Genomic DNA, 14,797 nt, shown 5'->3' on the forward strand with positions numbered 1-14,797 from the left:
ACTTCTTTTAAACTTGAGAAAACACTTTTCTCATACTGAACAAAACAAGGGAGACCCAGCCAAACATAACCTGGGCTGTAGGCCCAAGTTCATTTCAGTTCAGCAAATATTTGAGTATCTATTACATATGCTGGGGATGATAACATTAGTAAAACAAAGACTAGATTTCTTAAATGTTACAGAAATAATTAGAGTAAACATACATTTTTCAAGAGAAGGTTTTGAGGCAGGATAGTAAGAAGCTAGGAACATTCCTTGGCAAGTGGAATAGGGCAACTGAGACAGCTGAACACAATGGCCAAGCAATTTACAGCCAGATACAGAAGTCCACCTCCCTACAGATAACATCTAGGCCTCAGCTATACTTCAGCCCCAGACCCAGAAAAGCAGCAAACCAAGCTGACAATGCCAGGACCAGCTGCATTGCCTAACAACCCCAGCCCCGCCACTGACCAATGAGTGGAGACTACAACCTGGAACGAGCACACCTGGAGCACCGAGGCATTCTCAGCTGAAACTTTCCCTGAGACCTCCCCTGAGATGCAGGAGGGAGAGAAAAGCCTCAGGACAAAGGACCCAGAGCGTGCTCTCTCTCCGGGGAGTGGCCCATGCCATTCCCTTTCCCTTCTTCTTCTCCTACTTTTTCCCCCGCACAGGCCCGCATCTCCCAAACCCTAGGGGACCTCAAGACTTGCGGCCAGGGGAGCAATGGTCAGCTGGCAGCTTGCCCCAGGCTAACCCCCCAAACCTGTCCTCAAGGCCCTCTTTTCTCTGACTTCCCAGTGAACTAAGGCGGCCCCACCTAAGCTCTCTTGTTGCTTCTTCTACCCTAGGTCCTTCCTTGTTTCACTATCCCCAGCTTTAATAAACATACCCTCATAGTCACCTGGACTCCTGTTGTGAAATCTTTCCCACACTAAGTCAAGACCCCACACACCACCGGGCTGGCCCTAGGTAGACCCACTCAGGGCCAGGTCCCCTGTGCCACAGTAACAGTTTTGTTTTCTGTACTTCACAGTACTGCATGTGAATGCAGTTTTCTGCACTGTCTAAACCTGTGTCATCCGGATGGGAGCCACCAGACACACGTGGCTACAGAACCCTTGAAAAATGGTTGTCTGAATGGAGACGTACTGTAAATGTAAAGCACACACTGAATTTCAAAGATATATATGAAAACAATAAAGTAAAATACCTCATCTTTTCAACTTATATTTTGAAATAACATTTTTAATATATTGGTTTAAATAAAATATATTATTAAAATTAATTTCATCTATTGCTTTTTTTTTAATGTGGTACTAGAAAATTTTAAATTATACATGTGGCTTACATTTGTGGCTGTTATTCTATTTCTATTGGACAGTGCTGGACTAAACCCTTGATTTTTCTGGGGCATCCTTGTGAATAATAAGAGCGTTTTTGACCTATTTGGGCATTGGCATTCAGTGAGGGCAAGTTCTGTTAATATTCGCTTTTATAGATGTGGTTATACGGAAGTACTTGGCAGATGGTGAACTAAACTTGATTACAGATCACTTAAATTCACTTCCTGCCTGACTGCATGCTGTGTGATCTAAGTTGTTACTCAACCTCTCTGAACCTCAGTTGCCTCACCTGTAAAATGGGGAAAATGTGATGCACTTAGTTCGTCTACGTTTATAGTGAACCCTCAAGTGCCTCATTGAATCAGTTTTTGAACCTTACCTAGAATAGTGTCTTGAAGCTCTTAAACACAGTCTGAAGATCTCTGTTATCTATGGGGTAATGAATCAATTTTCAACTTATTTGACCATGGAATAGCTTCAGGGGGAATCATCTAGGGGCACCCAGGTAAGAGCGGGGCCATCTTGGCATAAAGCCCAAAGGGGCTTTTCCCTTCACACCTGGAAGGACAGCAGCTCTTCCTCATAATTGTATGGTGTGCTTGTTGCACGGTATGCATTCAACACAGTTGTTGCATTAAAAACAGTATCAAAGAGAGTATTATATTTGGAATGTATTTAGTTCACTTAGAAGGTTATCTTTTTAACCTAGAGTAGTTTAGATTGTTTACTAATAGTATTGACAATGGATTATAAACTAATCCCATCCCTGCCATTTTACTCTAAATAATGTATTAAATAGGAGTGACAAATCACTTATTTCTCCCTTTAGTCACTTACATACAAAGTGCATTGTGACTATTATTGCTTCATTGAAAACAAATCTTTTAAAAGGCAGAGATTATACAAAATCATATATAAAAAGAATCCTTAGATTGTTAATTTCACCTTATCCATGATCTACTTGTACTCTTCTTCTAATTTAATGATAGGTTTCAAATTCAATACTTTCAACTTACAAATTTAGATATGTAATAATTGCTGATAAAAACATCAATGTTGTAGCTTAGCCTCTCTTTTACATGAGTGCTTATGTAATCATGGAAATATTCTTTATTGTTGAGATGTTGGAGGGCACACTCATTCTTCGATTTAACAAATGTTTTTCCAGACATCTGCCCTGTGCCAGCACCATAACTTTCATACTGTGTTTTTATGGTATTTTAGATCTTCCAAAAGACATGTTACTTTATTATTATTTTTTTAAGATTTTATTTTTTTTAAAGTGAGGGAAAGGGAGGAAGAAAGGGAGAGAAACATCGATTGGTTGCCCCTCATACTATGTGCCCAGACTGGGGACCTGCAACCTAGGCACGTGCCCTGACTAGGAACTGAACTGGGGACCTGTCACTTGGCAGGACGATGCCCGACCTACTGAGCAACAATGGTCAGGGTTACTTTAATATTTTTATACGTGCCAAGTTCCTGTAGGATTTGGGGTCTTATACTATCCATTGATTGTGACAGAATGTTACTACAGATGCAAAAGTTTAGAAAATTTGTACTAAGCCCAGAACAAAATCCAAATATATATTTAGCTAAATGCCTAACCTAATCCTGTTTCTTTCTCCTAAAAGTGTATTGCTAACAAAATTCTACTTAAGTCAAAGTGCTTAACACTGGGTTCTGTTTTATTGTTCATTATAACTAATTTTATTAACTGTAGAAAATAAATTTACCAGATCTAAAAGTTATTAATAAAACAAATTAAAGAACTTCTAATGAATTTAATCTTTTCATGTTATATTTCTAAGAATTTTACTCACAATTGCCACAGGGTCATTGCTGCGGGTCGCAGCCAGGCTGAACTTCTTTACATGAGTGTTGGTCTCCAAAGCTTTTGCAAATTCCTTCAGGGTTGGAATTGGAATGTTCTAAGATGGGGGAGATACAGATAGTTTGTAAACCAATCAGCAGCACCATTACACCAAGCTAAGGACCCACAGACTTTAAGTAGTTTATATATTTAGGTGACTAATTGCATGATATCCTCTTTGAAATACATTTATCATCCATCTTCCAGCAAACCAAGCCATCCCTGGCCAGCTGCAACACTTAAAGTGTCCCGTAAGGCAATGTAACACAACATGACATTCTGGCATCACCTTTTTGTTTATTAACCAAGAAATTATGCACATACCATATTCCCCTCTTCTCTTTCATTCTCTATAGCCTAACCAGAATGAACTACTTGCTATTTTAAAAAGTATATCATGGTCTTTCTCTCCTCCATACTTTCAGATACGCTTTTCCCTTTGCCTGGAAACTTCTTTGTCCTTTCTCTGATTAATTCCTACTCTTCTTTTAAGACCCAGCTAACATATCACCTTCTTTGTTTATTGGCTCTCATAGGCAGGATCAAAGTTTTCCTTACCTGCAGTTCCATAACATTTGGGGGCTTACCACGTTGTGCTTTAATTATTTGTTTAGTGTTTTTTCTCCTAATAATAAGTTCTTCAGAATAAAAAAAATGAATCATACTCCCCCTTCTATAGAATTTAGCACAGTACTGACCCCTGGGGTCAGACCCTGGGGGAGGCAGACACTATGGGGCAGAGCTAGAGGCTGACGTGAGTCCTACTTGTGCTATAGACTAGTTCTGTGACTGCAAGCACCTTAGCCTCTTCAAGTCCCTCTCAGGACTAAATGAGATAATGAATTTCAAGTATTTAGCAAAATATCTGGTACACAGTGAGTACTCAGTAAAAGTCAGTTATTAGTATTAAATGCTAGAAATTGGCCCAAGAAGAAATGAAATGGATGTCAGACAATGTTCTCTCTCTCTCTCACACACCCCCCCACCCCTCTATTCGAGAGTGACATGACCCATTGACAAATAGAATAAAGTGGAAATCACAATGTGTGACCTCAAAGAATAAGTCATAAAATGCATTGTAGCCTCCTGCCTGTTCTCCTTCTCTTTGCTCACTCACTTTGGGGGAAGCCAGCTGTCACGATGTGAGAACACTCAGGCTGCCCTATGGAGAGGAGGAGAGGACTGTGTGCTAAGAAACTGTGGCTTCCTGTCAACAGCCACATGAGTGCACCATCTTGGAAGCAGTTCCTCCTGCCCCAGCCAGGCCTTTAAGATGACTGCAACCCTGGCTGAAAGCTTTACTCCAGCCTCATTTGAAACTGAGCCACAACTACTCAGCTAAGTCACTCCCTGATTGCTGATACTCAGAAACTGTGTGAAATAATAAATGTTTATCCTCTTAAGTCTGTAAGTTTTGGAGTAAGCTGCTATTCAGCAATAGATAACTAGTACACTATATTTAACACAGCAACTGTTTTCAAAGAATTCTAAAAATCACTCCTTTTTAAAACCCACTTCTTTTGAATAGGATATCCTGCCTCAAAATTAGTGACTCAAAAGATTTCAAACAGGTAATCAGGAATCTCCATTAAGTTTTCTTAATTCATGACAACAATCATAATGAAATACCTTAATGTTGTTGAGATTGACTTCTTGGAGACTGGGATCATTGGCTTTCATCTGCTGCAGACTTACTTCCACATTTGTGGGGTTGGGTGGTTCCTCAAATATAGGCTTGACCTTTTCACCTTTGACCACATCTGAGACACAAGTTTTAATTTGAAAAAGAAAATGTAAGGGCTCTCCTGTTAAAATCAGTGATGATTTTCTCCCAAGTGACCTTTCTTTCATAGGCATTGATTCTAATAACACTCTGTTCTCAATGATAGCAAGATCATTCTCAACTAAGCAACCATGGGGATGGTATAGCTCTGAGTGACCGTTTCAAAGGTTGATGTTTCTCAGCTGCAGTGAGAAGGAGTCTCAGCAGCTGGCACTGCATGGAGCCAAAAGTGCAGGAGACCCTACAGCAAACTCAGACCTGAAAAAACAAAAAAATCCCTGGGCAGTCACTGCTTTCAGAGTGTAATTACCAACCCCAGGATCTAATACGCAAAAAAAGAAATTATGAAACTCTTCATTTCCAAACCTTAATACTTTCTGGTTTTTGGCTCTATCCCATCCTCCTCTGATACCCATTATAGAGGGTTAGTTTTGAAGAACATATTGGAAGAGAAGTAAAATAGAAAAGAAAAATGGGAAGGTTTGCAAAAGCATTTAACATAAAATGTTTGCAATGTCTATATACTCGCATAATAAAATATGAAGAGTTAACATTCCAATATACACAGAGCTCCTATAACTCCATGAAACAATCCAATTGAAAATGAACAAGTAATATGATCAGAGGAATCTGTAACCCAATTAAAAATATAAAAATGATTAAACTCTGAAATAAAAAAATGAGATACCATTTAATTAGCAAATAAAAGTAAAAGACCATAACATTCATAGTTGGCAACAATGCGGGGGAAATTTAAACTGGTGCATGCTTTTGGGGAGAGTAATCTGGCATCACCTATCAAAATGTAAAATGTGGAAACTCTGTAACATAACAATGCTATATCTAAGTCTAATTCAGAAAAATCAGCATGAATACATAAAGATATACACTGAGAAATGTTCACTGACATATTATTGATGACAGTAAAACATGATAAAATGTCCATCAGTGTGAAAATGGTTAAGTAAGTTACAGCATAATCACACAATAAGATGTTATCTAGTCTCTAAAAGAATCAGGCAAATCTATAGGTACTGGTAAGAGAGGAGAACCATATATTTTTTTAAAAATTAATGGAAAATAAAATACTTAGGTATAAACCTGACATTTATAAGATCAGTATGAGGAAAACTATAAAACTCTTGAAAAAAGTTAAACAAGTACTAAATGGAGAGACAGGCCATGTTAATGGATAGGAAGATTCAATGTTGTCAAGATGTCAGTTCTTGACCAGCTTGACCTCTAGATTCAGTGAAATCCCAATCAAAATCTCAGCAAGTTATTTTGTAGAGATCCACACACTAATTCTAAGTTTATACGGAGAAGCAAAATACCCACACTAGCCAATTCAATATTGCAAGAAAAGAACAAAGTTGGAGGACTGGCACTACCCAACTTCAAGACTTTCTATAGAGCTACAGTAAGGACAGTATGATGTTGGTGAAAGTCAGTGGAACAGAACAGAACCCCAAAATAGATCCACATAAATATAGTCAACTGATCTCTGACAAAGGAACAAAGGCAATACAATGGAAAAAAAGATGTAACAACTGGGCAGCCACATGCAAGAAAAATGAATCTTAACACAGACCTTACACTTTTACAAAAATTAACTCAAAGTGGATCACAGACCTAAATATAAAATGTCAAAATATAAAACTTCTAGAAGATAACATAAGCAAAAACCTAGATGACTTTGGGTTTGGCGATGAATTTTTAAATATAACAACAAAGGCATGAGCCATGAAAGACTCGGTAGGCTAGATTTCATTAAAATATATTAAAAGTTCCTACTCTGTGGAAGATAGTGTCAAGAGAATGAGGAGGTGAACTACAGACTGGGAAAAAATATTTGCAAAAGACACATCATAAAGGAATGTTACCCAAAATATACAAAGAACTCTTTAACAGTCAACAATAAGAAAACAACCTGATTATAAAATGGGCCAAAGACCTTAACAGGCACTTCACCAAAGAAGATATACAAATGGCAAATAAGCATATGAGAAGATGCTCCACATCACATGTCCTCAGGGAAATGCAAATTAAAATGAGATACTACTACACCTATTACAGTGGCCAAAATCTGGAACAATGACAAAACCAGATGTTGGCAGGGATATGGAGCAACAGCAACTCTCGTTCTTTACTGGCGAGAATGCAAAATAATATAGCCACTTTGGAAGACAGCTTCATGGATTCTTAAAAAACTAAACATACTCTTACGACCATAAGACCCAGCAATCATACCCCTTGATCTTTACTCAAAGGAAATGAAAAGTTATGGCCACACAAAAACCTTCACATTAATTTTTATAACAGACTTGTTCATAATTGCCAAAACCTGGAAGGAACTAAGGTGTATTCCAGGGTGAATAAATAAATAAATCGTGGCATATTCAGATAATGGAATATTATTCAGCACTACAAAGATAGGAGCTATCAAGCCATGAAAAGATATGGAGAAACCTTGAACACATATTAGTAAGTGAAAGAAGCCAATCTGAATAGGCTACATACTGTATGATTCTAACTATATGACATTCTGGGAAAGGCAGAACTACGGGGACAGAAAAAGATCAGTGGTTGCCAAAGGTTAGAGGGGAGGAGAAATGAATAAGCAGAACACAGAGGAATTTTAGGGCAGTACAACTATGATACTGTAATGGAGGATACATATCATTATACATTTATTCAAAACCACACAATGTACACCATCAAGAATGAACCCTAGGACTTCCACTCAAGATGGAGGTGTAGGTAAACATACTTCACCTCTGTGCACAACTACAGCAAAAATTACAACTAGGCTACATAACGAATATCACCCAGATTCACCAGAAAGCTGAGCTGTGTGGAAGTCTGACAACCAAGGATTTAAAGAAGCCACATTCATCCAGATGGTAGGAGGGGTGAAAACACAGAAAGGCACGGAGAGGTGCAGAGTGGCGCAGAGAGGTGGCGGAACAGGTGGTCCCACACTCATGTGTGGTGGAGGAAAATCAGGAGGGATACCTCGGGAACAAGTGATCCCAGCTCCAGACCAGACCACCCAGCCCAGCACAAGGAAAATAAATCTCCATAACTTTTGGCTGTAAAAATAGTGGGGATTGGGGCAGCGGAAGAAACTGCAGGTCTTCAGGAGACTCCTCTTGAAGGGCCTGCCAAGGTCTCAGAACTTACGCAGACCCACCCCCTCTGGAATTCAGAAACAGCTGGAAGAGCAAAATGGCATACAGGGAAAAGGGGAGAAAGTGAAGTGACTGGCAACAGAGCGAGGGCCAGGAGACAGCTTCTTCCCAGGCAATCTCTAGAGGCCAGGCAGCAGCACGGTCCCCTCTCTAAGCCCTCCTGAACACAGAGCCACAAAGTGGTAAAATGGGTGGCTCCGCCCTGGCGATAACCTGAGGCTCTGCCCCACACAATTTACCGGTGCCTTTTCTACAACAAGCCATGTGACAAAGACAGGGAGTTAAAGCAGCTCTACCTAATACATAGATACATTGCAGGGAGGCTTTCAAATTGAGGAGACAAAGAAATATGGCCCAAATGAAAGAACAGAACAAAACTCCAGAAAAAGAACAAAATGAAATGGAGATGAGCAACCTATCAGTTGCAGAGTTCAAAACACTGGTTATCAGGATGCTCAAAGAATGCATCGGGTACTGCAACAGCTTAAAAAAGAGCCAGGAAGAAATGAAGGTTGCATTAGGAAGAAAAAGAAAAGTCTACAGGGAAACATCAGTGGAGTGGATGAAGTCGAGAATTAGGTCAATGATTTGGAACATAAGGAAGAAAAGGCATTCAATTAGAACAGCAAGAAGAAAATAATTTTTTAAAAAATGAGGGTAGAAAAAGGAGCCTCCAGGGGGGACATCTCTAAATGTATCAACATCCAAATCATAGGGGTGCCAGAAGGGGAAGAAGAAGAGTAAGAAATTGAAAACTTATTTGAAAAAATAATGAAAGGGAATTTCCCTAATTTCATGAAGGAAATAGACATAAAAGTACAGGAAGCACAGAGAATCCCAAACAAGTTGGACCCAAAGAGGACCAGACCAAGACACATCATAATTAAGATGTCAAAGGTTAAAGATAAACAGAGAATCTTAAAAGCAGCAAGAGAAAAGCAGATAGCTACCTACAAAGGAGTTCCCATAAGACTGTCAGCTTATTTCTCAAAAGAAACATTGCAGGCAAGGAGGGACTGGCAAGAAGTATTCGGAGTGATGAAAAGCAAGGATCTACAACCTAGATTACTCTATTCAGCGAAGCTATCATTTAGAATGGGAGGGCAGATAAAGTGCTTCCCAGACAAGGTAAAGCTAAAGGAGTTCATCATCACCAAGCCATTATTATATGAAATGTTAAGAGAAATGTGTAAGAGAAAGATCAAAACTATGAACACTAAAATGGCAACATTCATAACAATCAGAAACTGAATCTAAAAAACAAACTAAGCAAACAACCAGAACAGGAAGAGAATCATAGATAAGGAGATCATTTTGAGGGTTATACAGTAACAAGAAAAATAAAGTATTAGGAATAAATTTAACCAAGGAGGTAAAATACCTGTACTTGGAAAACTATAGAAACTGATTTAAAAAATTAAGGAAGATACAGATAAATGGAAGCATATATTGTGTTCATGAACTGGAATAATTAACATCATTAAAATGTCCATACTACCTAAAGCAATCTATAGATTCAACACAATTCCTATTAAAATACCAATAGCATATTTCACAGATCTAGAACAAATACTTCAAAAATTTATATGGAACAAAGACCTCGAATAACCTCAGCAATCTTGAGGAAGAAGAACAAAGTAGGAGGGATCACAACCCCTGATATCAAACTATACAACAAGGCCAGTATAATCAAAAGAGTCTGGTACTAGCATAAGAACAGACACATAGATCACTGGAAAAAAAATAGAGAGCCCAGAAGTAAATCCATGTCTCTATGGTCAATTAATATTTGACAAAAGGATACAATGGAGTAAAAATAGCCTCTTCAATAAATGGTGATAGGAGAACTGGACTGGTACATCCAAAAGAAATGAAACCAGACCCCCAACTTACACCACACACTAGAATAAACTCAAAATGCATAAAAGACTTAAATGTAAGTCGTGACACCATAAAAGTCCTAGAGGAAACCATAGGCAGTAAAATTTCAGACATCCCATGCAGCAATATCTTCACTGATATATCTCCTAGGGCAAGGGATATAAAGGAAAGAATAAACAAATGGGACTATATCAAATTAAAAAGCTTCTGCATGGCTAACGAAACCATCATCAAAATGAAAAGGGACTTGACTGTATGGGAGAACATATTTGCCAATCATACATCAGACAAGAGTTTGATCTCCAAAATAATATAAAGATTTCATACAACTCCACTCCAGGAAGACAAACAATCCAATTAAAAAAATGGGCAAAGGACCTGAATAGACACTTCTCCAAGGAGGACATGTAGAGGGCCCAGAGACACATGAAAAGATGCTCAACATCACTAGTCATCAGAGAGATACAAATTAAAACCACAATGAGCTATCACCTCACATTGGTTAGAATGACCATCATTAATAAATCTACAAACAAGTCCTGGCGAGGATGTGGAGAAGAGGGAACCCTAGAACACTGCTGGTGGGAATGCAGACTTGTGCAGCCACTGTGGATAACTATGGAATTTCCTAAAAAAACTAAAAAAAGGAACTGCCTTTTGACCCAGTGATTCTGCAGCTGGGATTATACCCTAAGAATTCTGAAACACCAATTAAAAAGAACTTATGCACCCCTACGTTCATTGCAGCGCTATTTAAAATAGCCAAGTGCTGGAAACAGCCTAAATGCCCATCAGTAGATTAGTAAGTCAAAAAACTGTGGAACATTTACACAATGGAATACTATGCAGCAGAAAGAAAGAAAGAGCTACTATTCTTTGTGACAGCATGGATGGAGCTGTAGAGCATTAAGCTAAACAAAATAAGCCAGGCAGTGAAAGACAAATACCATATGATCTCACCCGTAAGAGGAATCTAATGAACAACATAAACTAATGAACACAATAAAACCAGAGGCATGGAAACACGGAACAGACTGACAGCGACCAGAGGGGAGGGAGGTTGGGGACAATGGTGGAAAGAAGGCGTAGGGACTAGTTAAAGAGCATGTACGAGTGACTCAGGGACCTGGGACGACAGTGAGGGGACTGACTGTGGGGAGTGGGGGCTGGGAGGGGCGGGGGGGGGTGAAGGGGGAAAAACTGAGACAACTGTAATAGAGTAACTGTAAAAATATCTTTCATAAAGAACAAAAAAGAATGAACCCTAATGTAAACTATGGACTTTGGATGATAATGCTGTGTCAGTGTAGGTTTATCAGTTGTAACAAATGTAACTATCTGTTGCAGGTAGTTGATAATGGGGAAGGCGATCCATGTGGAAGGGCAGGGGCGGGGGGGGGGGGGGGGGGGGGGGATATAATGTATCCCTGTGACTTTCTCTTCGTTTTGTTGTAAGACTAAAACTGCTCTAAAAAATGTTTTTTAAAAAATCCTCACCTGAGGATATATTTATTGATTTTAAAGAGAGAGGAAGGGGAGCAGAGAGAGAGAAACACTGATTAGTCGTCTTCCTTCCATGCCCTGACTGAGGATCAAACTCTAAACCTTTTGGAGTGTGGGACAATTGCTCTAACCAACTGAGCCACCCGACCAGGGCAAAAATAGTGGTTTGTTTTTTTTTTAAGTTAATGATATGGCTCTGACTGCTATGGCTCAGTGTGTTGGGTGTCGTCCCACAAACTGAAAGGTCTCCAGTTCAATTCCCAGTCAGAGCACATGCCTGCGTTGCAGGCCAGGTCCCAGGTCCTGCTTGGGGGTGTCTGAGAGGCACCTTCTCTCACACATCAATGTTTCTTTATGGCTCTTACTATCTTCCTTCCTTTTTCAAAAAGTTAATGATATGTATATATATGTATAAAATCCAAGAAGGTTATGTACCAGACTTCTAATGGCAAACATGTCAGAATGTTACCCTCTGATGTTGAAATTAACAATCATGAACATTTTTTATCTGTAGGCAATACAGATAAAAATATTGCTCCTTGTCTGGGTAAATTATCCCATATAAATGATGATTTATAAATATGCTGCTGAGACTAGAAAGCATCTTCCAAGTTTTCATCAAAGAGAATAAAATATGACTAATCTCAGAAAAGCTGTACTCTGCAGTGCATTTTCACAGCAACTGGATCACACTGTAACCAAAAATTACTTCATTACTGGTCCGTCCCTACTACAGGCAGACAAGCTCTTTGGGGCAGTGACGATCTTTCATCTTTGCACCTAAGCCTAGCACACCCCTGACACATAGCAGGTATCTGAAAGATGACTGCTGAGAAGTGGAGAGCCTAACGAAGGCCACTCCTCTACTTCTCCAGCAAACGCTGCTGGGAAGGCAGTGGTCTGGCACTTTCTGCGCCAGCAAATCCACGCCAATGTGTCTTTCATGCTCCCTGGGGGAAGTTGGTATTCAAATTCTAATGACAAGAATCCATTATTGAGACAAAAAGACACAGAAATAGAGAAAGGAATTTATCTAAGATACTACGGTTGATTAAAACATCTTTAGGAACATGAAACTCTGTTTGCATTCTGTGTGGACTATGCAACCTTTCTATCAGCAATTTTATCTTTTGACTGAAGGGACCTACCAAAAGACTGTGTTTTGGACAAAACAACTGATTGTTACTAGTTACACTGCCAGACAGAGCTCTCATTATCAGCTACTCTATTCTGGTTTGACTGCCCCGAGCTCAGTGATCCTTGGTGAACTGACAAAAGCCACCTTCAAAGCCTGCAAGACAGAAGTCTGGATTCACTGGGAGGCCTGGTCTCTCTCCTCCCAGCAGACCTGGAGGCTCCCAAGTCTCAGAACCACAGATTCCACATCAACTTACTTCTCACAGGCCCTTTGCCACCTTTAGAGTTGGATGTTTCTTCATCAAACTTTGGATTGTTGAGCAAATTGTGTACTCCAAGAACAGCTGAAAGCAAAGAAAATCAGTAAATAAACATTAGGTTTGGGAAAGAATGTTAGGATATCCATGTTGTTAATAAGTCTCTAGATCTCCCCTTCCCTTGCATAGTGTGTGGTACATGTATAATGTTAAATAAGCTGAAACACACACACACACAATATTTAAATAAGCTGATATATAGCGTTAAATAAGTTCCTATATATACACATATAGTGTTAAATAAGCTCATATATATGTATAGATACACACACATATAATATGAAGAGCCTTCCTCCCAAGACCACTGGCAATCTTCACAGGCCTTCTCCATCTTTACCTGTGACATTATTTAGGATCTGAGAGGCAGTGGTCCAGTTATGGCCCCAAATTACTGAAAATCTGCTGAGACCTCCAGTAAAGTAGATTAAACTCTTCAGCTTTCTCACCTGTAATATGTGAGGGGAGGACTTAGTCTAAGGATATTTTAAGCTCTAATATCATAGAGATGATGGCATATATTTTTCCAGTGGCAAAGAGCAGAAGGATCATAAATCTTTCAATGTAAGTCTCACCAAAAGAAGTCGCCCTTTCCCTGTCTAGAGCATCCCAGGGTGGGAAATAAAAGAGGTGCCAGCAATAGGAGGTCCGATAAGCACGCTCAGATTCTGAGTCTCCTGTATTACACGGAACTTGCACCAGGAGGCAGCACAGTACGTGAGAAACAGCACTCGGGGAGCACGCACACCAGGCGGGCTGAAGCCGCAGCTGCACACCCAGCTTTCCCTTTGCTAATAAAATTACAGGTGGCCACCTGGTGAAGGATTCCTCAGTAGGTAGTCTGTTAACAGGTGTCACGCTACTGAAATCTACATATTGGAAGGCAGGGGGTGGCCAGCACAGCACAAGAAAGAGCAAATGTTTAGAGCCAGCAAGTCTGGGGATTCCCAGGGGCACCCGGGCGCAGTCAGCCAGAGTTTGAATCCTGTCAGTGCTACCTGTGTGACTTGAGAAGTTACTAAACACCTCTGAACCTCAGTTTTCCCATCTGGAAATTGGGATCGTGCTTGTATTTTATCTACTACAAAGATTAAATGACTTCCTACATGTCAGGCACTGTTCTAAGTGCTTTACAAATTCTAGTTAGTAAATAAGAATTTGTCGCTGTGTTCCTGGCATTGTCTAGGGAGAAAATGCCCTATTTCATAAGGACAGGCCACTGAGGCCATCCCAAACACACATCTTGCTCTGGCCCCATACTCACTAATAACTTCTAATTATAATTTGGCTTCCATTGCCGAGTTTTAATTTTTGTTTTATCTGTTTCCTGTGGACCTGGCTCATAATCGATCCTCACTGCCTGGCCCCAATCTGAATGCTGTTATGCGCAGTAACAAGATCAAATCTCTAGACCAGGAGAGCTGAAAATGAGACCGGTTTGGGTGGGGACCACACTGAAACGCAACCACGGTGGGAGCTGCTCTCTTGGAGGTCAACTGCTGCTGTCAGTGAACCAGCCCTCTTTCCGCTCTGGGCTGGGTCTGCTGCACCAACAGGGGCAGGGCGCTGACACTCTTTCCAAGGCCCGCAGCCCGCTCACTCAGGAGCTGCTCGACCTCTGCCAGGAGGGCGCAATCCTAGAGAAGATGGGGCGCCCACCCTAACTGGGCTTCCTCCTGAGCGCTGAGGGGGCACTTGCTAAGGAAGGGAGGCTAAGTAAAATGACCAAGACAGTTTTCTTGTGGGATTATCCCCCAGTGGTTTATCTCTTTCTTCCTTCTTAAGCG

The 14,797-nt window shown here is 40.2% G+C and overlaps 1 protein-coding gene across 2 annotated transcripts in view; it reads right to left on the reverse strand.

The window, feature by feature from the left end:
• The window catches only part of TMOD2 (tropomodulin 2), a 50,611-nt gene that overhangs the window by 15,236 nt on the left and 20,578 nt on the right, over nucleotides 1–14,797 (reverse strand). For both annotated transcript variants that reach the window (XM_054565426.1, XM_054565425.1), the window contains exons 5-7: nucleotides 12,954–13,040; nucleotides 4,831–4,961; nucleotides 3,152–3,259 (exon numbers count right to left, since the gene is read on the reverse strand). In XM_054565426.1, coding sequence (XP_054421401.1) covers nucleotides 3,152–3,259; nucleotides 4,831–4,961; nucleotides 12,954–13,040 — 326 coding nt within the window. The remainder of the gene's footprint in view (nucleotides 1–3,151; nucleotides 3,260–4,830; nucleotides 4,962–12,953; nucleotides 13,041–14,797) is intronic.

Source organism: Pteronotus mesoamericanus, unplaced genomic scaffold (genome assembly GCF_021234165.1).
Source record: "Pteronotus mesoamericanus isolate MK-2021 breed Mesoamerican mustached bat unplaced genomic scaffold, CSHL_Meso_final contig_164, whole genome shotgun sequence".
Taxonomy (NCBI): domain Eukaryota; kingdom Metazoa; phylum Chordata; class Mammalia; order Chiroptera; family Mormoopidae; genus Pteronotus; species Pteronotus mesoamericanus.